Source organism: Aspergillus novofumigatus, assembly GCF_002847465.1.
Source record: "Aspergillus novofumigatus IBT 16806 chromosome Unknown P174scaffold_1, whole genome shotgun sequence".
In the NCBI taxonomy this organism is placed as follows: Eukaryota; Fungi; Ascomycota; class Eurotiomycetes; order Eurotiales; family Aspergillaceae; genus Aspergillus; species Aspergillus novofumigatus.
Window position 1 is genome coordinate 2,836,463 of NW_020194274.1, and position 26,287 is coordinate 2,862,749.

At 50.5% G+C, this 26,287-nt stretch overlaps 10 protein-coding genes across 10 annotated transcripts; 5 read left to right on the forward strand and 5 right to left on the reverse strand.

Moving 5' to 3' along the window:
- Positions 1-155: 155 nt before the first annotated feature.
- P174DRAFT_32048 (uncharacterized protein) lies at positions 156-627 on the forward strand. Its single transcript, XM_024821652.1, has one exon. It carries the CDS (start codon positions 244-246, stop codon positions 532-534), a length of 291 nt encoding a protein of 96 aa, XP_024687461.1. The 5' UTR covers positions 156-243; the 3' UTR covers positions 535-627.
- On the reverse strand, positions 610-1,539 carry P174DRAFT_437298 (uncharacterized protein; the record flags this gene model as incomplete). Its single annotated transcript, XM_024826260.1, has 1 exon — positions 610-1,539. A coding segment is annotated over exon 1 (283 nt), but the record flags the coding sequence as incomplete, so codon positions are not given.
- A 2,172-nt stretch (positions 1,540-3,711) lies between these two features.
- Positions 3,712-5,518, reverse strand: P174DRAFT_363148 (amino acid permease; the record flags this gene model as incomplete). The annotated part of the gene is made up of 3 exons (XM_024821900.1): positions 3,712-5,035; positions 5,100-5,211; positions 5,272-5,518. The coding sequence occupies 3 exons, from the start codon at positions 5,516-5,518 to the stop codon at positions 3,712-3,714; spliced, it is 1,683 nt and encodes a 560-aa protein (XP_024687463.1).
- A 1,303-nt stretch (positions 5,519-6,821) lies between these two features.
- P174DRAFT_416576 (putative disulfide isomerase) lies at positions 6,822-10,817 on the reverse strand (the record flags this gene model as incomplete). Its single annotated transcript, XM_024824513.1, has 8 exons — positions 6,822-6,830; positions 6,886-7,033; positions 7,146-7,199; positions 7,369-7,524; positions 8,441-8,796; positions 8,851-10,374; positions 10,434-10,515; positions 10,576-10,817. 8 exons carry the CDS (start codon positions 10,815-10,817, stop codon positions 6,822-6,824), a joined length of 2,571 nt encoding a protein of 856 aa, XP_024687464.1.
- A 503-nt stretch (positions 10,818-11,320) lies between these two features.
- Positions 11,321-12,354, forward strand: P174DRAFT_437302 (complex I NDUFA5 subunit family protein). Its single transcript, XM_024826261.1, has 3 exons — positions 11,321-11,934; positions 11,996-12,100; positions 12,156-12,354. The coding sequence occupies exons 1-3, from the start codon at positions 11,387-11,389 to the stop codon at positions 12,229-12,231; spliced, it is 729 nt and encodes a 242-aa protein (XP_024687465.1). The 5' UTR covers positions 11,321-11,386; the 3' UTR covers positions 12,232-12,354.
- Positions 12,355-12,900: 546 nt separating this feature from the next.
- On the forward strand, positions 12,901-15,977 carry P174DRAFT_509024 (coatomer subunit beta'; the record flags this gene model as incomplete). The annotated part of the gene is made up of 7 exons (XM_024831512.1): positions 12,901-13,084; positions 13,199-13,261; positions 13,317-13,338; positions 13,394-13,425; positions 13,486-14,754; positions 14,815-15,778; positions 15,808-15,977. Exons 1-7 carry the CDS (start codon positions 13,067-13,069, stop codon positions 15,975-15,977), a joined length of 2,538 nt encoding a protein of 845 aa, XP_024687466.1. The 5' UTR covers positions 12,901-13,066.
- Positions 15,978-17,220: 1,243 nt separating this feature from the next.
- On the reverse strand, positions 17,221-19,511 carry P174DRAFT_360972 (serine/threonine-protein kinase; the record flags this gene model as incomplete). Its single annotated transcript, XM_024821755.1, has 6 exons — positions 17,221-17,418; positions 17,473-17,837; positions 17,895-18,310; positions 18,366-19,134; positions 19,258-19,401; positions 19,490-19,511. The coding sequence occupies 6 exons, from the start codon at positions 19,509-19,511 to the stop codon at positions 17,221-17,223; spliced, it is 1,914 nt and encodes a 637-aa protein (XP_024687467.1).
- Positions 19,512-20,293: 782 nt separating this feature from the next.
- Positions 20,294-22,548, forward strand: adaB (chromatin-binding transcription regulator ADA2). Its single transcript, XM_024826262.1, has 3 exons — positions 20,294-20,772; positions 20,846-22,240; positions 22,298-22,548. The coding sequence occupies exons 1-3, from the start codon at positions 20,680-20,682 to the stop codon at positions 22,364-22,366; spliced, it is 1,557 nt and encodes a 518-aa protein (XP_024687468.1). The 5' UTR covers positions 20,294-20,679; the 3' UTR covers positions 22,367-22,548.
- Positions 22,549-23,191: 643 nt separating this feature from the next.
- P174DRAFT_32196 (enoyl-CoA hydratase/isomerase family protein) lies at positions 23,192-23,903 on the forward strand. The gene has a single exon (XM_024821653.1). The coding sequence runs from the start codon at positions 23,390-23,392 to the stop codon at positions 23,711-23,713; it is 324 nt and encodes a 107-aa protein (XP_024687469.1). The 5' UTR covers positions 23,192-23,389; the 3' UTR covers positions 23,714-23,903.
- A 252-nt stretch (positions 23,904-24,155) lies between these two features.
- P174DRAFT_362226 (mannitol-1-phosphate 5-dehydrogenase) lies at positions 24,156-25,322 on the reverse strand (the record flags this gene model as incomplete). Its single annotated transcript, XM_024821839.1, has 1 exon — positions 24,156-25,322. One exon carries the CDS (start codon positions 25,320-25,322, stop codon positions 24,156-24,158), a length of 1,167 nt encoding a protein of 388 aa, XP_024687470.1.
- Positions 25,323-26,287: the final 965 nt, after the last annotated feature.

The following is a 26,287-nucleotide window of genomic DNA, read 5'->3' on the forward strand; positions in this document are numbered from 1 at the left end:
CGTCCGTGGTTCTGATGTCGTGGCCTTTCGCCACCATCCCAATGAGGAAAGTATGATGAATCATATCGGCAATAGACGGAGAGTCTGTCTGAGAGATTTTGATTCTTGTTACAAAGCAATTACCAGTCTGTCATCAAATCGGTCAACTGGGGTGCAATTGACCAGGATAGAAGTTGTTATTGTTGTCAAGAAGTCCCTCGACAATAATGTAGCTGTTTACTTCTACAACTGCTAGATCATGAGATGGGCCCATCATCCTTTAGACCCAACAAGCCCGGCGGTTATTCTCCACCGGGAGAGTTTCGCTGGGAGCTTCTCCCGCTTCGATTGTGGACCACTACGGCACAACCAGAGGCGGGTTCTTTGCATAGATCGTTCTTCAAGCTTGCCTATCTGATCTGCTTGGGGATAATTAAATCAATATCAGTAGGTTTCAAAAGAATGATATTCATCAGACAACGAATGAGAAGGGGAATGAAGGAGCATATCTCTCCTTTGCATATTCTAGCAATTCAGTATTCAAATACACCATAATTTCAAGCTATTTCCAGGGCAGTACTCCGTAATACATCCTATTACATTCCCGTCCTGTGGTGCGCGGAAAGAGCGCGGCAATATCGTTTCTCATACAAAATTCCGCCGACCTCCCCTGCTAGTCTGCTACTTCAGGCAGCTACCAATACAATCCATAGCACGGCAGAGTACTATCAACGACGGTCTATGCAGGTGGAGGAATTCCGTGACACGATCAATATGATACGACCCTCCTATTTTGGTACACCGAATCATACTTCCACAACAAGCCGAAATGGAACTCAATCCAAAGCCAATTTGTTAACAACGTACAGATATTGCACTGCGAGTCTAAATCTACTCGCTCGAGTTGCCACTTACGGTGCATCCATGGTTACAAACAGCAGCGTTTCATCACTTCAGGGCCCAACTGCCTATGTGAGATGTCTGAGGATGATAGCGCGATGCGTGATGCATCCCACTACCCAGGATGGAGAATGCAGCTCGCCCAATGTGGCGGTCCAATCCTGGTAACCCAAAGGGGATCCAGCCCCACTTGGAGAAGCCCTGGTTCCGCTCATCGAAACTTCCACGGAAGGACCACTCAATGGGTGGTCTAACCGTCCAATATGCAACTGGCACTTGGCGGTGTGGCCTAATCTGTACTCTGTAGGGTGGTATCTGGAGTCCTTTACCGTACATTCTTCTGACAATTCCCTCAGATCATTATTGTTTCATAATTTTGGTTTGATTGCTTGATCTTTCACGAATTTCCCGAACCTTGGACAACTCATCAAGGTATCGAGACTTGGAGTTACATGGCTGTACTAAGCCATGTTAACCACCTGAGACTGTTTTCCTTTACTCCGTGGTTAGTTGCGTAATGCGAGTCTTCAAATAACCATTGCCCCAACGAAACAAGAGCCGATTGCGTCTGATGCTCCTTGCCCCTTATATCCTTTAGCTTCATCAAAGCTTGAATGACAAAAGAGAAAGATCCCGCAGGCAACAACCGCTCTGATTTCTACCTACACTGCATGAGTACAGATCGTTCAATCCATCGCGCTACATGCAAATTTGAAGGCTTCCGACCCATCCGGGTTTGTCTCGGCCCAGGGATTCCCTCGGTAGTTTTGCCCCTGTAAGTTGGACCGGAGTAAACCCGAAGACTTTGTCTGGATCGCCCAGTTTTCAGGTCCAGCACGCCAGCCAATGAGAAAATTTAGAACCTTCGAAGGCGAATGCGCCACACACCTCATGCCAAGCGGAGTCTTGACTTGTTCGGGTAGTTGCGCGCGCTGAATGTATCTGATTTGTTGAGGGGTTGAGGTCACCGAGGTTGTATCTGCCCTGTGCTAGCACTAAGGATGTTTAGCTGATCTTGCCTGCATAGCTGAGTAATCAGCTTATTTGCATATTGCTTATGCTTGGACTTGTCTACGACGGAGCGAGCCCCGCCAACGTCATTGTTTACAGGATCTCTGACACTCTACAGTTTGTAAGTACTCTGTAGATCATCTTGATACATAGGGGTCAGCAATCAGCATTTAGTATCGTACGAGGGATTCCTAGTATTCTAGTGTATCAGATCATCGGTCTCAGCCGCCTCTTATCATCACTAGCCGCGTCATAAAGTAACAGAAACGAAGAAGGTACTCCGTACCGCGCAGCCCCAGGCCCTGTGAGTTGGCCGTGCGCTCTCTCTGTCTTTGGACATAAAGGAGTTGAGCTTAAGGAGCAGGGGTTAGATACGGACATTTCCAAGAGAATGGCCCAATATATGAAGCTCCGCCATACAACTACTATAGCCCCTTTTCACTCTATTCAGACAAAGTCGAGTCGCAAGATGCTAATAACCTGGAGGAAAGTCTCGTCTACCCCTCTAGGTCGTAACAATAACACGAGTATTATCTACGAACCCCTGTCAATCCTGAGACCGAAATGGCGCAGTGATCGACAAATCTAGTAAACTACACGCCGTGGGCAAAATTATACTTTCCTAGCCTGGATAACCTCATTGAGCCCCATGGTTGGAAACTTGATAGTGTGTTGCAATGGACCCCACGATAGCTTGTAGGCTGTAGCCTGTAACCTGTAGGCCGAGCATGTGGTTGTCGGGCTTTCAGTGAGAGGATAGCACTAGCAGTCTGCCGCATTGCATGTGCTATGGACCGAGTGACTGTCGGGTGAGTTTTCGGCAGGATAAGCATGGAATAAAGCTCTGTAATCTATAGGTAATGTCCCTTGTGTGAAATAAACAGTAGATGTGGTAGTAGGATCGGATTACCTGCCCCTGAATTTCCCCAGTAAATGAGGATAGATCTGATACAAGGTAGACAGGGAGGTTACTATATTTATCAGTCCTGATTACTTTATCTAGACAGGGACACGGTACGGACGGGAACAAATAGAGACAATCAATGGCCTTCATGAGTTTCATACTCCGTAGTTGAATGCAATATCTCTATTCCAGACTCATGATTGACTCAATTTGACATGCGATCCATCCGCTGTAGTCTAGAGTTCTTTATTTTGACTACGTTGCCTGCGGTATGTGGGGTTTTGAGCACCTACGATACAGCCATCGCACGAGTTGCAGATATTCCATTCTTCCAGGATGGAGTGGAGCTTGCAGGCTGCATCAAGCCAGTGGAATGATCGGTAGAGTCAATCATGCATGTTATTGCTAAGCTCATCCTATGCTCCCAGTGGCCAGGGGGATAAGCTGGGTGGGACCCTTGTTAAGATGGAATGGCAGCAGAATCGTGTATCCTCGGGCAATTCAGTGTTGAGACTAGAGAAGACAGTGGTATTCAGACGCATGAGTGAGATATATATATATACATATATATATTCTGAGGAAGTCTTGTTCTGATCTGCAGTGGGCGTAGGAACAATGTTCTTGAGTTGACGTCGTCTTCTGGCCATGACTCTACTTATTGGGGGATCCAAGACGTTCGAGTTGCTGCCTTATTGAGAGACATATATATATATATATATATATATAAATATCGCTGCTTTTGTAGACAAGCACACCAGTCGCTTGGGTGTTGCATGTAAGCTTTATGAAAGAATCTAGAGAGGTACTCTTTTTGGTCTGCTGCCGCATTCCATTAGGATACCAAGCAACTAATATGTAGGTTACAAGAGTAGTAAGAGAAATTCCATGATAGATATAGCTACCAACAGGCTACATATTCAAGGCTTTCTCACTGCATCATCTTCACTTTCGCTCCGTTGATCCTCCACCTCCACCCCCACATCCACGATCGCCTCCACGCCATGGATAACATGCTCCACATTGATCTTGGGACCCTTGAACCACCTGCGTGCGTCGACGATCCACCAGATAGTCACCGCCAGCATCGGCGCACCCCAGACCAGACAAGTCCAGTTCATCTGGTCAGGCGTCAGATCCGCCCCTCTCACGCTGGGAAGACACAAAATGGGCACCATCAACAGAACAAACAAGACGCCGAGCCCTCCAATCGCCGGACCAAATGGCCCCAGGTGCCATGGCCCCTTTTGGAAGCGGTTCCCCACGAAGAACACCCGAATTGAAATGGGTATGGCAAAGGCGACAAACTGTGCGATGGCGCCAATGGAAAACAAGGCTCCGATGGCCACATCGCCCGCTAGAATAAGAAGGCACATCAGAATACCCAGGACAGTGTTGAGGATAACAGCGTTGATAGGGGTCTTGGTCCTCTCGCTGACCTTCTTCCAGATCCGTGACAGGGGGAAGCAATCGTCGCGAGCGTACGCGTAGGTCACTCGCGATGCGGCAACCATGCAGCCTTGGCCCATGGAGAACCCGCAGACAATGGTCAGTCCGAGAATGGCCATGGCTGTCTTGCGCGGCATGACTTGTAGCAAGTACGATGCCCAAGGTTGTCCGAGATCCGAGTCAATTACGGCCTCGATGTCGAGGACAGTGTAGGCGACTACCAGCTGCAGAAACCAGCCCATCAGGCCGCCGACCCCGGAGGTCATCACAATGGCACGCGGCGAGGCGATGTTTGCATTCGAGCATTCCTCGCTCAAATGAAATGGAGAATCGTAGCCTGACATGGTCCAGATGACACCGACAAAGGCCATGAGCACAGCTACGCCGTCCGGAAACTCCGTCCCGTTGGTAATGGTGCCCCATACCTCTTTTGACGGCTTGAATTTTGGTTCGTTCTTCGTACCCGCAGGAATGGCAATGAGAACCACAACGAGGGCCATCATGTTGAAGGTCGAACCGTATGAATTGAACCTCGCGACCCATTTCGTCGGCATGCTACTGATGAAGCTGTGGATAATCATAATCAGCGTCGTGAGCAGGAAGGTCTGCCAGCTGGTTGGGACATAGTCCGGGTTGGAAATCGACGCAGCAGCCAGAATCATCGCCGCCAATGCAAAGTCTACCGACGGCGCTGCCGTGATTTGGCCAATCCAGTTGGACCAACCTGTCAGCCAGGCCGCAAAGGGTCCGTACCCTGGAGGTGCGAGGACCGCCGCTGCGTAGTACAAGCCACCACTAATCCCGTAAGTCATTCCATTCCGTCTCATCGACGATACAAGCAAGAATCCCATGGACTCACCTCGTCGGCATTGCAGAACACAGTTCAGCCATTGCCATTGCCACACACTGAATGAAGACCATGGCGATGATCCACCCCCAGACCATGCCTGCTGTTCCCGCATAACCCATTCCTTTAAGCCACTGTCAGCGCCGGGCAGATGCACCGTGATAGGAGAGCAAGGTCTTATTACCATAGTTTAGAGTGCTCGCGAACGAGGGAAGTAGCCCTAGGACGGCGAAGCTGACGCAGAACGTAGTCCACAAAGAGAACTCTCGCTTGAATTCTTGCTTATAACCCAGGGCCACAATCACCTGCTCATCCGCGTCCATCTCATGATCCGTGTACGGGATATCCCCGTTCGGCAGGACAGACGTGACGGGATCGTGGTCGACATCTTGGTAAACTGCCTGTTTCGAAGCGACCTTGGTAGACGACATCGCCTCTACTTCAAGGCTAACTGCAGGTCTTGCTCGTGTCCACGATGGAAATCAGGGGTAGCAGAAGAAACGAGATCAAGGCGTCTCAGTACCTTATTAAAGCAGTCAAGTCCAGCCTTTGTGTAACCAGCAAATGTAGTTCCGATGATATCACCTTGCATGAGCTGACGCTTGTCGCTCAACAAAAAAAAGCAAGGATGCCCTAGCAGTACATATATTCATCCACGCCGACCATAAAGCCCGCCCGTTGGCACAAAAACCAGACACTTGGGCCATTGCTGTCGATACTGAGACCAAACTACCTGGGAGATAACGTTGAAAGATTAGGGAGAATGAGGGGAGGAGTTTCTGATACGCTGAGACATTGGTCACGCTGGGCTCTCTATCAGAGTTGTGACGGGATCATCACCCGCAAGGGGCGGGTCATATTGGAGTGTCATGTCGAATAAGAATAGATTCCCCGCCCTACTGCTGCTTTAATGCTTCAAAAGCATGGATGACCTCGTAGATATCCTACTCAAGAGAAAGCTTGGCGAGGAGTCCATACTCGAGGAGGAAACTTTAGGCGGTGGGGATACAAACAAGGCCCAGGGGTTCGACAAGGTCAACAGGTGACTAACAAGCCAGAAACCTGATCAGAGCAAATCCGCTTATCAATACCTCAAATTGAATAAGCTGCGTTCGAGGTGCCAGATAGTCACGGTGGCTGATAACAGGAAGAGAGATACGCGTGCCAGATAAGCGCCCCTGTTCGTTTTCGTTGGATTCCGGGGAAATGCAGTCAAAGCGTCCCGGAAGACGCTGATTTATTGGACCATCACATTCTCTCTAGAGCAAAAGTAGCTTGACTTGAGCTGCTCGTCAGGCTACACCTGCCTATGTGGGAAAAGATATGACAGGCTTGATGGAATGGTGCTTGACAGATGATGACAGGACATGCCCCTATATAAGTGTGGCGTCGGTGCTGAACTTACCCATGCAGAAATGATCTCCAAGCAAAGACTCAGGTCGCTGGTACTAGTGTAATATTAGGACTCCTGGGATATTCGAACAGATCGTAGTCATATTCATATGTTGCTGTTGCTTGCCATTCAAGCCTTATTTCGGTGCCAAAGAAGGAAAGAGACGGAGAAAATCTTGATGGTGACCAGGCGTGTCTATGTGCTATCAAAAACCCATCGCTATTCTACACAATACAGTACCGATTCCTTGTTTTCACCACTGAGCCGGTAACGCAGGCAGATGACCAACCATACAAGTGGCATTTTGGGTCAAGGAAAACGGCGCGGAAGTTGCAAGACGTTTAGAACGGCTAGTGAACGGTCAGCAAATTGTCACAACAGTCAGCATGATTCAAAGGTACGTACGTTGTCCTCGGCAGGGATGCTGCGGTCGAAGTACTCGTCAAGGAAGGGAACCTTGCGCAGGATGTCGTTGCGCACGCGGGGCACTTCACCGAAGAAGAAGAGGGCGAAGGTACCAGCAGCAACACCGAAGGTGGAAGCAATGGTAGCGCTACATATCAAAGCCTGTTAGAATGGAAGGGTAATAAGACGAGCGCGTAGGGTTTCCGGAAGCCTGTCCGCTCGTATAGCATCTTGATCGAAACACCAAAGGTGAGACTCACTACTTGGTGGCCATGTTGACGCTCACACCCCCGAAGTGGGCAGGAACATAGTACCTAATTTTCATCAAGCATCACAGTCAGTAAAGCCCTGTTTCCATTGTTCGTCTTTTCTGCGACAGCCAGGCTGTGCTTTTAAATGACGAAGCCCATCAAATCAAATCACCAGTCCGGGCATATAAATGGGGGCCAGATCACTTGTCAATGCCACAAACAATTGACCCACGATCTGGGCAGTCCATAGGCCACGCCCGAATACCAAATGCCTCCAGGTAACATGCCAGGTAGGGTATCAATTCTCGAGGGGTTCTCACTTGGGAGCGAAAGGAGAGCGGTAGGCGCCAGTAGACTGGGACGCAGCGCGGCGGAGGGTTTGCGAGAACTAGAAAGGCAGGAACTCGTCAGCCATTGAACACTCTGCCCTCTTCTTCGACAGCATCGGGATGGCATAGCAGGCCGAAGGCCGTAGTTAGGCGGCTAAGCACCATTCATGTTCCCCTCGCAAGCATGCTGAAAACTCAATCGACAAGAATCGTTTCCATACAACACGTACCATCTTGTTATTAGTTGTGTATAAGTACACTGGACACAAGGACTACTCCAGCGATGGAATGAACGTCGAGAGCAATGGTTGTTCGAGGAAAACCGAGAGGCTCCGATGTTGCAACTTGCGGCAATCCCGCGGCCAATCAGCAGACACAAAAAACTCTCACGTGACAATGACGGTGTCAAATAAGAGGCTTTGGATTTCCGATTCTTTCAATAGGTATAGAGGTAGACAAAGTCAAGACGATCTAGATTGATGGATATTGAGAAGACATTATGGAACTAAACTAAGAAGAAGCAGACATGGCAGGAATATGATGTGCGTAGAGTATCGATTGTCCCAAGTTACTCGAGTTATTTTGTGATGACATTCATGAATATATGAGATTGACACTTCGCACCATCTGCTCCCTGCTAACAGGAAACAGACATGTATTCATTTGCATAGCTGTCTATGTGTCTGTTGCCCGCCGTGTATTAACAAAATCCCACAGCAGGTTTCCTTTGTAGAGTGCACCACATGCCAACACCGCTTCAATCAAAATCAATCAAAATCAACGATAACGATAAAAGAAAATGGGTTGTATAAGGGAAAAGAAGATGAGAGGGGCATCGTCCGTGTCAAAAGAAGAGACCCATTTAGTGATTATGGTAAAATCAAGAAAGCCAATATGGAGATACGCAATAAAAAACAACAGCGGGGGAACAAAGCCTAACTGTACAATGCGCTTGATGCGGTCGATCTAATCGACCTTTCCGGTGCCGCCCCATTCAATAGACCTTCCTTCCCATCGAGACGGAAAAAGCCGGCACTGTTGCTCTGAACCGCACCGAGGATGCCACCACGACTGAGACCGCGCTTTGCCAGCCTTGCTCGAGCTAAGTAGGTGACGGCAACAATGCTCATGGTCAACAATGCGACGAAAATGATGGGATGGCCGGAAATAAAGGACCGAGTGACGAAGAATACGTATTCGAATGTTCCGACTGTGGACTTGGGCTTCAACTTCGACGAGTCGGCAATGACCAGCGGAATCGTTTCGAGGATGGAGGTTCGCGAGGCCATGATCGGAGCTCCACTAGAAGTGGCGTCCCAATAGCGTCGGTTCTGTGGAGATGTGGTCAGTAATGGCAAACACTGCACTTCTCGAATGATACTTACATCCTGGTCGTTAATGATGACCCGTTCTCCATTCTCGATATCGATACCAAAAGTGGTCCTCAGCCACCGTTCCCAGAACTCGCCATCAACCCAGGCAAATCCAACTTGCTTCTTGTCATCTTCCCGGATAGAAATGCGCATGTTCTTAGCAGCCCGCAATGCACGTTGGTCATTGCGGTCTTCTGCCTCCTCAATACGTAGCTGCTTAGCATCCCTAAGTTCTTGTCTCTCCAATCGGAACAACTGGGTTTGTTTGTCCATCCACTCCAGAGCGGCGCTCTTTAATTCTCTCTTGGCAAGGATGAAATCATCCGAGCGACGCCGGCTCAGAATCCCCAGAACGACATATTTCCCGTCCATGATCTCACGGGCGTTAGAGACTGTGAGTTCAGGGACAATAGGCAGCCAAACGGAGCGCATCCAGTTCAGAATCTGGCGGACATCCCGCATATCCTTTGGAGCCAGAGCATTGTAGTAACTGGGACGTCCATCTCGGGATACTAAGAGACGAGGCCAGGTTGTGATCTTGAACCGCTCGGCAAGAGCCGCACTGCTTGTCTTGACCAATCTGGCGTGACCCACCAGGCTGAGAGTCAAACGTTCCAAGGCCTCAAAATCTTCAGAGGTCGTTGCGTGGTCGTAAAAGTACAGAAAGATCACCTCTTCCTTTTCTTCCAGCTCTTTGAATTGAGCCGCGTCGACATCCTGAATACCAGATCCAATGTCCACAGCCTTCCTCGCGTAGTTGACCAAATCGCCAAGACCGCGTAGACCGGTGTATTCAACGCGTTCGCCGCCACGGAAGAAGTACATTGTCGGGTAGGCGTTCACCCGAGCGTCCTTGCAGAGCCTGGGCTCTGCGTCGCAATTCACCTCTCCAACGTTGAGGACATGCTGCATCTCCCGGGCCATTCCCTGCCAAACAGGCGCCAGTGCTTGGCAGTGATGGCACCACGGAGCATAGAACTTGACGAACCAGGGATCTCTGGTAGTCGTGACCAGCTTTTGGAAGCTCTCTGCTGTAAGAGGAACGGAGATCCCTTGAGGGTTCGCAGGCGCGGATGGTTTCGAGTTCACCTTAGGGGTAGCAGATTTCACCGGAGCCTCTGCGCTGGCGAGCTGAGCGACTTGTTCATTATGCTTCTCACCAGCCTTGACTCCCGCCACACGGTCCTTGTCCTTGGCGGCTGGAACGTCCGGCGCAGCTTCCGTGTCCACCTGTTTGTCGCCCGGCTCGGGAAGCTTTACGCCTTTCGGAGGACGGGACCCAGGTCGTATTGATTCTAGCTTGCCTTCAACGAACTCACTTAGACCTTCCATAGTCTTAGCACCCTCAAACTGTTCGACCAGTTTGCCATTATGGTAAAGGGAAAATGTCGGAAACCATTTGACATCAAGTCTCTTGCAGAAATCCGAAAATGCAAGACAGTTCATCGAAGCGAAGTGAAAGTTGTAAAAATTTTGAAAGGAGTTAAGGGATTGAGTATCGGAGGGCTCGGAAGAGGAGGATATCGGTTTCGATGTCTAGCGCATGTTAGACAGTGCCAAAGTACGAACGCGCCGAACGTGGATATAGCACTCACATAGTAGTACTCGTATAAAGTCTGCCATGTGGGAGCGATCGCCTTGCAATGGGGACATGATGGAGAATAGTGCTTCACAAACCTGTTGCCTGTTAATAATACTATATCAAGGGTAAATGCTACGGGTACAATAGCCACAAACCAGTAACCGTTTTTGGTAAGCGCCTCAAAGTCCTCTGGTGTCAAGTCTTTCAGGGGTGGCACCTCGACGCCATTGAATGTTGTCGACGGCGGCCCCGATTCAGTCTTTTCAACCGGCTCCGCTCTTTTGACGAGGCGATTGTTCGCAAGATTGAGATCATTTGCGATATCGCCGGAAGGAATGGCAAAAGTTGGGATAGAGAGAAGCGAAAGGAGCGACCACGCCAGCAAAGAGGACCTCATACTGGCAGGCGGTCAAGGTCAAAGACCTGAAAAGCAATAGGTTAAGGCTGAAAACGAAAGTGGAAAATCGTCGAAGAAGAAGGGGTTGAAGTAGGTTTTCACAGTAGGCACATTGATCCAAACTCCACGTTTATCGAACGGCTCAATCCACCAGCAGGCAGTGTCAGAGCGCGATAAGCAGTGCAACAGAAGCAATTGCTTATAATAGAGAAGACTGAACTGCGAACTGCGAACTGCGAACTGGGAGATGAATTTGACCCTCGGAATGGATGAGAAGGCGGGTGAGTGTCGACGCCCCCTTAGCGCGTTGGCTGATAAAGTCCAAGTAGACCTCAAGTCTGGCCCCATGAATTAATTCGCTGGAGGGACTAGACTACCTAAGACTGGTTACTGCATTATGAGGCCCCGGAGTCTTTGTTTCTCCGCTAACCGACGGAACCTCAACCTTCGTGCGATCACTCCGCAGAGACAGATAGTCCGGCTATTGTCGAATCTCTTGGCCATTGAGGGTGAACACTGAATTCCTCTGGGCCAATTCTCTTCTATCTCCTACATATCCTCAAATCACTATGAGATCCACATTTCGATTGCTGGCCAACGTCAAGTCGGCCCGGTACTTGGAGCCCTTTGCTCCTACCGGCTTGACCGGCCTTGTCACCCACCCCAGCCCTCGTCCCACCCTAATCCACCTCTACAGGACCACCTTGGAGAACTTGAAGAGCTTCCCAGAGTCCTCCGTCTACCGGCAATCCACCGAAGCACTGACACGCCACCGCCTGCAGATCGTCGAGTCCGTTAAGCCCCCAGGTTATGATGCTTGGCTAGAGCGCGTGAAGAAGGCTGTCAGTGCCGAACCCGAGCGCTTCGCTTCTCTACGCCTCGCCGATGGAACTTATGCGGGATTTATGCGCAATGATGGAACCGACAATCCCCGTGGTGAGGAGTGGGACGGTGAAGTCCTGGAGCCAACCACGGAGGGACCTGCTCGTACAGCGGAAGAAGAAGCACGGTGGCACAAAGCTATTGAAGAAGCGACTGCCACGACACAGGCGAAAGATTCAGACTTTGCTACCGAACAAATGAAGTGGGAGAATGAGCCAGCCCTCGAGGCAGAACAGTACGTCGAGCTGCGCCCTTATTCTGCGGTCACTAGCAGGGCAACTGACCATAGATCGCAGGGTTGCCGCGATTGAGAAGCAGATCGGTGCTGGTCTGATTGAGGAGGTCATCCAGGTCGCCGAAAATGAGCTGAAGCTTGTCGACGAAATGTACAAGTCTAAAGTGTAAGTTTTTGCACCCACCCTACCACTCGGGGAGCTGATACTTAATCATTTACAGGTGGGAGGAACTGGAAGAGAAGCCTCGCCCGGGTCAGTGGGTCTACTTCGATCGTGTCCCCCCTTCTTCGCCTTAGTAGACTTTTGATGTCTCGCATATTACTTGTTCGAATGAAAATTACTTGTATTTATTAGCCAACGTGGCCCTACATTAGAATGGGCACCCATTTGAGACAATCACAACCGTTTCTACGAGACTGAAGGTCCATTATTGGTCATAGTTGCGCCGCATGGGTCCTACATGCTGAGGCTTGCCCGCGGAACGAGGCTGTATATGGCGTGAAGATGCTGTCCTCTTCGCGGCCGACTCCCTGCGTTGCAGAACCCGGGACACACCTCCTGGACTCAATTGACGGTGAGGCCATAGTTGCCGCTTCCATTTTCTGACATATAATTCATTGCGAGGATGCATCACACATCGTCAAGCGAATGAGTGACCCTAGCCCGTCGAGTTCCCTCACCACATACGACACTCATCAGTGTGCGCATTTGCGCCAATGTATGAGGCGAATCTTACTGCGAGATCATATTCTTGATTCTGAACAGCTGTTTGCGAATTATAATCTCTGAATGTCAGGTAGATATCCATGCCCTGGAGTAAGTAGATGAACCAAATAGCGTAGGCGGTGAGCGGTGAGCGTCGCTAGCCCATTCGAGATAGCTGGCGGGAATCCGTTCCCTTGTGGACACATCGCTGCCAGTCCCTGAATGTTTGTGACGACTCCGCAGGCCATTCTGTCCGGGGACTTTCGATCTTTCATTTGTCGACCACATTTTCAATTCATCCCCTCTCACTCAAGTCCTCTTCAATCCCAGGCTGGACTGTTTGAGCGGCTCGTGGCCCGGTTTCCGCTTCCTTCTCACAGGCCGCACCCCCGACGCCGCACATAAGAGTCTCCCCCCACATACACCATGAGATTGGATGTCAAGGTACGCAGCAAGCGCTCAGATGCATATACGTCTACATGCTGTCGGATTGAAACACAGATTGCGAGTGCTTGAATACCCATTGACATGATTGCTGATTATTGTTGCGATTAACAGAGACAGCTTTTCGCCCGCTCGGAGCGGGTGAAGGGCATCGACTTCCATCCCACGGAGCCATGGGTGAGTACTTCTTTCGGTGATTCTAGGCTCTTATAACATGCTGACCTGCTATCAGATCCTGACGACTTTATATAGCGGTATGATAGCGACCTGAATGGTTGCAATCGCAAATGCGCTGATGAAGACGTACAGGTCACGTATACATCTGGTCATATGAGACCCAGGTGAGCTCTAACTGAGAAGACACTCTTTCGAAGTTCGACTGACCAATATCCTTCCCCAAGTCAATCATCAAAACTTTTGAACTTACCGATGTCCCTGTACGAGCGGGACGATTCATTGCACGCAAGAACTGGATCGTCTGCGGCTCCGATGATTTCCAACTCCGCGTCTACAACTACAACACGTCTGAGAAGATCGCATCGTTCGAAGCTCACCCGGACTATATTCGATCAATCGCCGTCCACCCCACGCAACCATTTGTTCTCACAGCCTCCGATGACATGACCATTAAACTCTGGGATTGGGAGAAAGGTTGGAAGTGTGTTCAAGTTTACGAAGGGCACAGTCACTATGTGATGGGCCTGGCCATCAATCCGAAGGACACGAACACATTCGCTTCTGCATGCTTAGATCGCACTGTTAAGATCTGGAGCCTGGGCTCCCCCCATGCCAACTTCACTCTGGAAGCGCACGAGACCAAGGGTGTGAACCACGTTGACTACTACCCACAAGCCGACAAACCATACCTTCTCACAACTTCTGATGACAGAACCGTCAAAGTCTGGGACTACACGACCAAGGCACTCATTGCGACCTTGGAGGGTCACACAAGCAACGTCTCATTCGCCTGTTACCACCCTGAATTGCCGGTTATCATCTCCGGATCCGAGGATGGCACCATCAAGCTATGGCACGCAAACACATACAGATTGGAGCAATCATTGAGCTACGGTCTGGAGAGAGCGTGGTGTGTTGCGTATCAACGTGGCCGACAAGGTATTGCTATGGGTTTCGATGACGGTGCGGTGGTCGTGAAGATGGGACGAGAAGAGCCTGCTGTCTCGATGGACGGATCTGGCAAGATTGTTTGGGCAAGACATAACGAAGTCGTATCGACAGTTATCAAGGGTGGTGACCCCAGCATTAAAGATGGAGCGCCGCTTTCCCTACCCACAAAGGAATTGGGCTCTTGCGAAATCTATCCTCAGACATTATCGCACTCTCCTAATGGGAGATTTGTTTCGGTTTGCGGTGATGGAGAGTACATCATCTACACTGCTCTTGCCTGGAGAAATAAGGCTTTCGGTCAGGCTCTGGACTTTGCCTGGGGTTCAAAGGACAACAGCAACGACTATGCCATTCGAGAGTCACCGACGAGTGTCAAGATCTTCAAGAATTTCAAGGAAGTAACCGGTGGCCTCGATGTGGGATTCCAGGCCGAAGGACTCACGGGCGGCGTGCTCCTGGGTGTGAAGGGCCAGGGAGGAATTGGCATGTTCGACTGGGAGACAGGGAACCTTGTCCGCCGCATTGAAGTCGAACCCAAAGCTGTAAGTCTAAGAACGGAAGCCCGGTTCACATGTCGCATTGCCTTAACATAAAGTTCATAGGTCTACTGGTCTGAGTCCGGAGAGTTGGTCACACTTGCGTGTGAAGACACATTTTACGTTCTGCGATTTTCAAAGGAGAACTACATCAACGGGCTGAATGCTGGCGAAGCCGATGAAGATGGAGTTGAGTCTGCTTTTGAGGTTGTTACCGACGTCAACGAATCTGTCAGGACGGGTCAATGGGTTGGAGACTGCTTTATTTACACCAACTCGACAAATCGCCTTAATTACCTTGTTGGTGACCAGACCTACACAATCTCTCATTTTGACCAGGGAATGTATGTCTTGGGGTATCTGCCGCGCGACGGTCGTATCTACCTTGCCGACAAGGATGTCAACGTTGTTTCCTTCGGCTTGTCGCTGAGCATGGTTGAGTACCAGACAGTGGTGCTGCGTGGTGACATGGACATGGCGGCCGAGCTGCTCAAGGATGTTCCTCAGGACCAAATGAACAAGGTTGCACGCTTCCTTGAGGGTCAAGGCTATAAGGAAATGGCCCTGGAGGTGGCCACCGATCCAGAGCACCGCTTCGAACTTGCTCTGTCTCTGAACAACCTCGACACGGCTCTCGAGATTGCCCGTGAAGCCAATGTGGAGCACAAGTGGAAGATCGTCGGCGATGCCGCTATGGCAGTATGGAACCTTGCTTTGGCCGAGGAGTGTTTCACGAACGCGAAGGATCTTGGGTCGCTCCTCCTTCTGCACACCGCTAGCGGCAACCGCGCCGGTCTCCGCCAGCTGGCCGAGCAAGCTTCGGAAGCTGGTCTCCAAAACGTTGCTTTCTCTAGCCTGTGGTCGCTCGGGGATGTCGATGGCTGTATCGACCTCCTGGTGCGGACCAACCGCCTCGCTGAAGCCGTTCTCTTCGCACAGACCTACAAGCCGTCCCGGGCTCCCGAGCTTGTGGTCCAGTGGAAGGCGTCGCTGGAGCAATCTGGAAAATCGAAGGTCGCTCGTCTCATCTGTGTTCCCCCGGTGCTCCCGATGTCGTAGCGACAGACGACGATCTGTTCCCAGAGTGGGACGAGTACCTGCGCTTGGAGAAGGAAGGTGTCGTCCCTGAACCACCGTCGTCTGAGTCTCTGATCGACATCAACGCAGACGATGAGGCGATCACCGGGAGTGCAGAGAACGGAACTGCGGAGGTGGAAACGGAGGCCTAGATGGGCATAGCGGTGGGATGTAATAATGTGCAGAAAAGAGGGTAATGTCGCTTCAATTTTTCAAAGCAAAGCTCGAGCGATTACCTCGGGAACGATTCTCTTTTACATAACTACCTAGATTTATTGCAGAGTTTCTATTGATTCATTTTTCCCTTGCCGTTTCATCCATATATATTTCCATCATGGCCACCGGTTCGGACTGTGTATTTGTCCGATGTTGACCAAGTCCATTGTCGACAATAACCTTGGGTAAATGAGGTCAAAGAATGCGTCTCTGTATCGCAGGCCGGGGGAAGCATTGATGCCGATTATACTAAAGGGTTTCCGCTGGCCTTAAGTTGGTCTATGTAATAATTCCCTACAGCTTTCAGCTTCACCTAGAGACTTCCGCTCCTGGAGGCGTCCTTGGCGAGTTATGATCCGCTTAAAAAGGCTTGATTGCCACATTTTAGATAAAGGCATTCATGAAAAAAATTGTCATTGCTGTCTATGACCCAGTCATGTTCGCTTTGCGATGGATGACAAAAGGCCCTCCAGGTATGCTGAAGTGGCCCAGAAGGAAGAGAAACCAATTCACCAGATTGTAGAAAGAAAACCGGAGATGAAAAGTGATACACCAAGTCAGGATGTCGAATACGCAGGTCTCCCAAGATCAACAAAGTGATCAATCATGCCTGAGACGTTGACATTTTCTCCCGACCGGCAAGATAGGATCAGACCAGCAGATCATGGCGTTGGGAGGTAAACAGAGCGGCTCACAGAGGTCATAGACTTCAGAACACACTCTCAGACAAGGTTCGAAGTTGACTGTACGCTCTCCTCAACATCTTCCGGGCATAAAAAAAAGATGGCCAGATGTTATGTAGAATGCCGAAACATGATGCGAGTCAACACGAATCAGAGACAGTAAAGAACTGGTTGGAGGTACCTGCCTTGACTGATCTCAAATGCAAGATGGAAAGGGGAAAAACACAAACACAAGCCGCTCAATTGAATTGAGATCACTCAAAGGGAATAATTCCAGGAGAATTTGAAAATGCCATGGACTCCTTGTGCTAAAAGGAAAGGGCAAGAGAGGACAGAGAATGAGAAAGCAGAGGTGCCGGGGACTCAGAAAGAAGACGAAGGGAACGAGAAACGAAGGCAGATAGAATTGTATCAAACAATTCCCCTTTAACCCGTAATCCAAAAGCCATTCTACCTCTTGGTCCAGGCTAGCCTGTTAGCAACACTCAAGAGCTGCTCACTCAGGAATGCTGCCGAAGGATGGATCCTTGACGCTGCCACCAGCGTCTCCAAGACCAGCGACAGGCCTGTTGTAAGACCAGCCCGCAAACTGCTGCTGCATTGTCTGTGACAGAACAGGCCCATCGACATACGAGTCCTGGGGTGCCTCCGAAGTGAACTCCGTGTCGAAGTTGGTGGTATCAGATGCGCCCATCTGCGATGGTATGGTTAGTGGCAGGGCTTGGTAGAATGGGAGATTAATACATACCACATTCGGCCGGAAACTTGGCTCATACTTCCTCTGAAGAAGCTTTCTCCAATCAATATTGGCGAAGAAATGGTGCGACTTGATCTCTGCGGCGCCGTTTGCGCCAAGGCGACGCTGAGGATCACGATCAAGCAGCCTCGTCAGAAGGTCACGAGCGGCCGGAGGAACGATGTCGCTGCTGGGGAAAGTCAGGGGCTCTTGTAAAATCTTCCGGTACATGTCGTTCGTGTTCTCGTCATAAAACGGTGGAAGACCAGTTAACATCTCGTAGAGAAGGACACCCAGAGTCCACCAGTCGACAGTCTTCGTGTAACCGTTGCCAAGCAAGAGCTCAGGCGCAAGATATTCAGGAGTTCCGCAAAAAGCTATACGACCGATCAGCCATTGAATGGAAAGGATAATCTTCAAAATAGGCGACTTACTGTTCGTCCGATCTTCGTCCTTCATGTCCAACTTGCACAGACCAAAGTCACAAAGTGCAATGTGGCCGGTGTAATCAAGCAGGATATTTTCGGGCTTCAAATCACGATAGATGACCTTGAAGCCATGCAGGCATTCCAGCGCACAGAGTAACTCAGCCGTGTAGAAACGAGCTCGGTTGATATCGAACCGCTGCTCCCGCTGAAGGTGGTGGAACAACTCTCCGCCATTGACGAAAGCGAGAACCAAGTACAGCTTCTCGGGAGACTGGAACGAGAACTTCAGGGGAACGATAAAGGGATTGTTGATCTGGGCAAGCACGGACCGCTCCGCCAGGGTGTGTGTGACTTCCGATCGCGAGATGATATGGGCCTTACGAATGGTCTTGAGAGCGTAGATTCGACCAGTGTCTTTCTTCCTGTGGAAAGATCAGCACGATCGTTAAAGAAGGAGTTGTCGAGCTGAATACTAACATGACTTGCATCACCTTGCCAAAACTACCCTTACCCACAACCTTCAGCAGGTCAAAGTCCTCCAGCTTCAAACTGCGCTGCTTGTTCTCGACAAAGGAGACACCAATCTTGATTGATCCCGTGCCGAACTGAAGGTCGAGCCACTCTGCGCCTAACTGACCCAAGTGACGTTCGTTATTTGCATGAGCCGCGGCTGCCTTCTGATTATCCTTCTTGCTGAGCTTCGGATCGTCCACATACGGTTGGGCTTCTTCGAACCGAGGGAGAACTCTGACCGCACCGAGGAAGATATCCTCACTCCGACCGGCGCCAGGTCGAGCGGACGGATTACGAAGATACAGCTGGACGTTCAGCTCGGTCTTGCGAGACACATCGAATTTGAAAGCGGTGTTATCGCCGGCCCAGAGAGGATTCTCAGGTGTACCCGAAACAGCGTCGACAAAAACCTGGTTCTTTTCAAAATCCAGAAGAGCGTAGGGGAGGTACTTGGTCGAGTAGCGACCGTGGATGGTTGGAGCAGCATTGATGCCACCGCTGGTGGACTGCGGGCGGCCGCTTTGCGCGAACGAAGCCGTTTGTCCATGGGTAGAGTGGGAGGAAGAGGAGCTGGGACGGACTGAACTCGAATAGTTGTTGTTCTGGAAGTGCGAAGTGAAAACCTGCTGGAAATGCGGGGACAGGGCGAAGCCTCGCCCTTCATGAAGAGTGACTATCAAGATACCAGGCTTGACAGGGTCGACAGGTGGTGAAACGAGCGACTCCGAGGCATCTTACACCATGTTAGAGATGATATGTTTATGTGATACGACGAGAGAGAACATTTGGGGTAAAACAGGAGGGAAACAGCCGGCTATGCAGGGCGGGAGTGATAAGCGACAAGGAGAGCACATACTGATTCCGTTGGAGTTTGTGGATGAAATACTCGGAGTCTGCGAAACTACCGGAGTCTCTTCGCCGGATTCACCTTTGATGGTGGATGTGGAGGATGAGCGGGTAAAGGTGTTTGTCAGAGGCGCAAGATGCGTTTCCTTCAACTCTGCGGTAGAAGAGCAAAAAATATCAGTACTGTGTACAAATACAAGACATTACTATCAATAGGGAATGGGAAGACCAACTGAACATACTTTTAGTGAGCTTCCACGACATTGTGACGGCGAGTCTGGGGCGAGAGGTTTAAGGAGAGGGGTGATGATAAAAGAAGATAGATGGATGTCCTCAGAACGGAACCAAAATAAAGAAAAGGAGAGAGAGAGAGAAAGGATAAGTCGATGATTGTTTTTAGAAACACAATCACCGTTGTAAAAGTAAATAATTGAATCAATCCAATGCGAGAGGATACTGAGTTGCCACAGCCACAGCGGACATGCAAGACACAGAGGGAATCTCCTAAGATGATCGATAACAGGCAATTGAGGCACAACACAGGGAGGGATAAAGAATGAGGAGAATCCCAGTGAGAACAACCAGGGCCGCGGAAGGGAGTCGTCGGTCGGAAAAGTGAACACGACCCTAGGTTGATTGATGTTTCTGAGATAGGTAGCAAGAGAGGTCTAAGGTTCAAAATAACAATAATAGGAATGAAGAAGGGAGGGGGATCAGACACTCCGTCCTACTAAGACCGAGACTTTCAGTTAGCCGTAGCCCGTAGCGTAGTAAGAACGGACGTACCTCCACTATCCTGACAGGCTGAAGACTGAAGAGGGGAAAGGAAAGAGAGTCCCGTGATTGGCTCTCGGCAACAGAAACATCGCTGTCAATGTGCCTTTATGCCTGAGGCAACTATCATTCTGTTTTGGGTACCAATTGGGGCTGTGCAATTTCCCTCAGCCCCAGTTGGTTGTTTTAGCCACAGCCCCAGTCCCAGTCGTCGCCCACCAGATTCAAACAATCTAACTGGTATTTCTGGAGACTACTCCATAGGTGACCACTGAATCACAGAGTGAGAGAGATATTAATCTGTTGATCAATCTGAGTCAACACAATAGGTCCCAAATCCTGGTGAATCAATCATCATCTAGGTATCATTCGCAATCATTGTCTTCCAATCACACTAGCCTATTTCCCTTGTCATCCCAGTCGTGGCTTGATTGACCAGTTACAACTCCCCGCGTACCTCCGCTTCGGCTGCGGAGACATACATATCCCTTTGTTATCAGCCTCACGGCCAAACCCCCTCGACAACTTTAATTTCTTTCTTTTGTTGATGAACCTCGGCCCCAGCGCACAATAGTTGCCCTCTCAGATTGCTGGAGGGCTCATACGCGTGTTCGAAACGGATCAGGGTACTGAGGAGGATGATAGGAACTCACAATCGATGGGTGTAATACGGAAGAAGACCGCCTCACGCGGCACCGAAGCAGGCACCAAGTATCACTGTGATATCTGCTCGGCAGATGTGACGTCGACGGTATGGAGGTTCTTTGATTGTCTGCTCGATAGAAGCATAACAAGCGATCGCTGATTTGACGTGATGAGTGTAGGTTCGCATATCATGCGCCCATCCCGCCTGCCACGAATACGACCTCTGTGTCCCCTGCTTTGCGGCTGGTGAGAAATCGAAAAATCACGATCCATCCGCCCATCCGTACCAGGTCATCGAACAGAATTCGGTCCCCATATTTGAAGAAGATTGGGGCGCCGACGAGGAACTACTGTTATTGGAGGGTGCAGAGATCTACGGATTGGGATCATGGGCGGACATTGCAGATCACATCGGCGGATATCGCACAAAAGACGAAGTGCGCGATCACTACATCAGGACGTACATCGAAAGCTCTAATTTCCCCCTACCCGAACGAGCGGATCCCGATGATACGAGCCTACAGGATTCCATTTCCAAGGAGGAGTTCCAGGCCCGCAAGAAGCGACGTATTGAAGAGCGCAAGGAAGCAGCGAAGGCGGCTCCTCCAACCACACCCAAGCAGAAACCCACTGCCAGTGTACCAGCTTGCCATGAAGTACAGGGCTACATGCCTGGTCGATTGGAGTTCGAAACCGAGTTCATGAACGAGGCCGAAGAGGCGGTGCAGCACATGACCTTTGAACCGGGCGCTGGAGAGACGCCAAATGGGGAGACGGATGCGGAGATGGAACTGAAGATGACCGTGGTCGACATCTACAACTCGCGTCTGACTGCGCGGACGGAGCGGAAGAAGATTCTGTTCGAACACAATCTCCTGGAATACCGGAAGAACACGGCATTGGAGAAGAAGCGCACCAAGGAAGAAAAGGATTTGCTGAACAAGGCCAAACCATTTGCGCGGATGATGAACCATGACGACTTTGAGGAGTTCAACAAGGGCCTAGAGTACGAGCACAATCTTCGGTTGGCCATTGCGCAGCTGCAGGAATGGCGCCAGATGGGCATTGGCGACCTCAAGGGCGGAGAAAAGTACGAGCAAGAGAAACAGCAGCGTGCGCAAAGACTCCTGCCGCAGGGATCTTTCGATCGTTTCGCCAGCACACGCCCGAAGCAGACGCAGCAGCCTGAGCAGCCGACCGCGGCCAGTCAATTGACAACACCCGAGCTTCCTCTGCGCTTACAAAAAGCTTCAGGTGCAAACAAGGCTCCCGAGCCAGCCAACGTCCCCTTGAACGATTTCGACTGGGCTTTCGCCAGTAACGGAGACGGACTGAATACACCCCAGCCCACCAAAACCAAATTTGTGGTGCAACCACTGAACGGAGTGATCCCGTGGAAGCTAGAGAACGAGGGCGCACCAGATCTGCATCTCTTGACCAAGGAGGAAGTGGAGCTCTGCAATGTACTACACATCCAACCCAAGCCATACCTGGTGATCAAAGAGACGCTGTTGAAAGAGGCGATGAAGCAAGGGGGAAGTCTCAAGAAGAAGGATGCACGGGCTATTTGCAAGGTAGGATCTACATCTTTGTCGTTCCGCTCCCTTTGCTAACAGATCATGGTATGATAGATTGATACTACAAAAACAAGTCGAATTTACGATTTTATGGTGCACAGCGGATGGATCAACAAGGCGTGATTAACCTGGGCCGATCTTTACACAAGTTGATGCGTACATTTGATATCCAAGATCACTGCCGTAAAAGGAGTTCGGGCGTTGACGACGGGGGAGGGAATTTGACGAGTTCAGTATGGCATGTCTGAAGCGAGTAAATAGTTGTAAATATATCTTCATTTTTATTCTCATAATGATCTTCGAACCACTCATCCTTTGTATTTCAACCCGGAGTCTAATATATCAGATAATCGGATATGTACACCCACCACGCCGCGACTCCGCATTATCACCTTCTCGGGCCTCGGCCTCTCCACATCAACCGAAGTCCATACCTAGAGCTAGAAAAAGGTAGCACCATATTATATCATCTCGCTCCCCAACAACACCTAAAACCTCTTTTTCCTTCTACATCCAACCCATTGAGGGACTCAAATAAACAAAATCAACCGAAAATGCCCTTCACAACCCCCCCACCAAACCCGCAAGATGCAACCCTCTCCTTCCCCTCCCCGCACATCCTCCTCGTAACCCTCAACCGCCCCGCGACCTAAACTGCATCAGCACAACCGGCCACCAAGAACTCAATTCCATCTGGCAGTGGCTAGACGACGAGCCCTCGCTGCGCGTGGGAATCCTAACCGGAACAGGGAGGGCGTTTTGCGCAGGCGCAGATCTAAAGGGTACAAACTTGCCTTTCCTCTCACATATTTATTACCTACCAGCCACAGCTTTTTCGAGCTAAGATGAGGAGATTGATGCTAATGTTATGTTCGTAGAATGGAACAACCAAGCTCAATCGAACAGTACCCGGAAACCCATGCCGGAGGGCGGTTTCGGCGGGTTATCAAGACGCAGCGGCAAGAAACCCGTCATTTGCGCCGTCAACGGGCTGTGCCTCGGCGGTGGATGCGAGATGGTCGTCAACGCGGATATGGTCGTGGCGTGTCAGCAGGCGTACTTCGGGCTGCCTGAGGTGCAGCGCGGGGTGGTTGCCATCGCGGGGCCCTGCCGCGGGTGGTTCGTACGGTGGGGCGGCAGCGGGCGATGGAGATGGCGTTGACGGGGCGGAAGGTCTCGGCGGAGGAAGCGAAAGAGTGGGGGTTTGTCAATGAAGTGGTGGATGCGGCAGACCAGGTGGTGAAACGGGCCATCGAGATCGCGGAACTGATTGCGGCTAACAGTCCCGATGCCGTAGTGGTGAGTCGGGAGGGCATCAAGTTGGGCTGGGAGGGAGTCGGTGCAGAAGATGGCAGTCGGTTGCTCGTCGATACCTGGTCAAAGAGGCTATATGAGGGGGAGAATATCAAGGAGGGTCTGCGCGCGTTTGTCGAGAAGAGGAAGCCCAAGTGGGTGGACAGCAAGTTGTAAATCTGACTCCATTTGCGCCAGGTATCTTCGATCTATGCATACGAGCAATGAACTTTCAGTCTACGGACTACAAGGAGAGAACAAATGCAGTCAAAGAAATTCATTAGACTCGGTGCTCTGCATCCAAGTCGGGGTAACGAGGTCATGATACTGTATGCTAATCCCATAATCCCAGTAATCCGTCGCGCCGACCAGTTGTTCGCCGTATCCCATGCGGTTCAGTATCCGTCCTGCGGATGAACCAGTTCAACGTCGCTGTGAAATATCATAACGTGTCTTCATGGACCGTTCACAATACGTAGTCGACTCGGGCCCTCTTGTCTCAAGCTTTTGTGGTCACGACGGAGTGTCAGTGAGAACAAAGACTGGTTGGCGAAAGGGTTGCAAAGACGGTACGGATAATGAAAGTCGAGTCAGGTTTGTAATCGAGCGGTTCAACCCTCTACTTGCTGTCCTTCTGCACCTTGGCCACGACGTTCTGTACGGGCTCATACAGAGGATGGCTCTTTTCCAATCCAGTCAACTTGGCAGTGGCCTCATCGGCGGACATATCCTTGAGGATCTTGGCCAATTCAGCGCTTTCTTCATCGCCGGGCACATTTTGGAAGCGAAGAGCCATCTCGATCGAGCCCAGCAGTGCATCAAACGGCAAGCCCTCCTCAGCGAGTTGCGAGGCAGGCCCGATGAAGCGCTCATTGCGAGACAACTTGCGAAGGGGAGCCCGTCCTACACGCTCAACGTTGTCTTCCAGGAATGGGTTGGACATCCGTTTGACGATGGTGTCGACGTACTCATTCTGCTCCTGCTCAGTGATCTCGTGCTTGGTTGTAATGAGCTTGGCGGTCTGTTCCAAAACGTCGTGGACAATCTTGCGGATCTCGGCGTCGGCAAGAGCGTCAGCGATCATCTTCTTGCCGCGCACGCGACCGTAGTAGGCAGTAGTGGCATGGCCGGTGTTGACGGTGAAGAGCTTGCGTTCAATGTAGGGCTTCAAATCGTCGACCCAGTGAATGGCAGGGATATCCGGATGGCCGAACTCGCCAAAAGGAGTCTGCTCCACCGTCCATTCGTAAAATTTCTCGATGCGGACATTGAGGCCGGCGTTAGGAGGTTGGTTGGGGACGATGCGGTCGATAGCGGAGTTGGCGAAACGAGCACGCTCACTCATAGAGCTGAGACGGTCCTTATCGGTGTGCTGCTCGATGAAGCCGCGCAGGGCATCGGTAGCGCCAATGGCGTTCTCACAGGCAATCACGGCGACGGGCTTGGACGCGGTACGAGCATCAATACCCTTGGCGATGACAGGAGCAATGAACTTGAGAACGTTAGGGCCGACGGCACAAGTGACAACGTCAGCAGTACCAATCTCCTTCACGACGTCCTCCTCGTTGGTCTTGGAGTTGATGGCACGGTAGTTGGTAATTGTCTTGGTTTTCTCGCCCTCTTCACTGACTTCAGTGACCTCATATGAAGGAGTGCTCTTCAGCGCATCAATGACCTTGTCGACGACGTCAATGAAGACAACTTCGTAGCCAGCTTCATGGAGGAACTCAGCAACAAAGCCACGGCCAATGTTACCACCGCCGAACTGGATAGCCTTCTTTCCCATGATGTTGTGTTAGACGAGTTGGAGAAGGTGAAGAAAGGAAGATCAGTGGTGTGAAGAGAGGAAGAGTGATACCTGAGAGTGGAAGGGTAGAGTAAAGTAGGAAGTGTAGAAGAGTAGATGAGTAGAAGAGAGAAGAGTAGGAGAGAGAGAGATAGTCAGAAGATGAGAAAGGAAGACGAGGAAGTCGGATGAAGTGAGGGATGTGAGTGATGTAATGAAGAATGATGCAGAAGAGGGGAAGAGAGGCAGTATTTATTACAGCAACGAGGAGATCAGATGCAGATGGAAAACAGAAAAGAGAAAGAGGGGAAAGAGCGATGATGGAACGAAACCCAAAACCTAAAACCGGATTGGAAGGAACAGCGTGGATTCGATCGAGTATTGACGCTATTCACTGGATCCTACCTATCCTCAGATGTGTTACATGCATGCGTGCTAAGGCCCAAAAAAGAGCTGAGGCCCGAGGGGCTGTTGACATGGCGGGGGAGGGGTCGATGGCTGGTTACTTCACCGGATGGCTTCATTTAGTTTGAATTATCTTATTGTGGCTGATATTAGTTTGATCAGCATCCTTGAGATAGAGACATTTCCGTTGCACTGTGCTCCGTGGCTTTTCCCATCTAGCCATCATCCAATGCTGTGCAGATTGTAGAAAATTGTAGGATAATGATTACATGACCACTGTACTGGTGGTTCTCCTCCACCTCGGATGGGGGATCCGCCTCATGGAAGAGAGTAGAAGTATGTACCATACAAAGTAAATAATGAGACACCGATCCAAGGTGTATCCTAACCCAAATGGAGCGGAAAGGCCTCATCTTCCAGGGGACGGACCTCCATTAGCACATGAAACCCGGTCTCGGACGCTGCTCCGGTGGTTCCCGCATTCCCAGTCCTGTCCAAAATCATGCATCATAGAAACTCAACTGTCTGCCTAAACTTCTTGGGCATCTTTGGAAATGTTT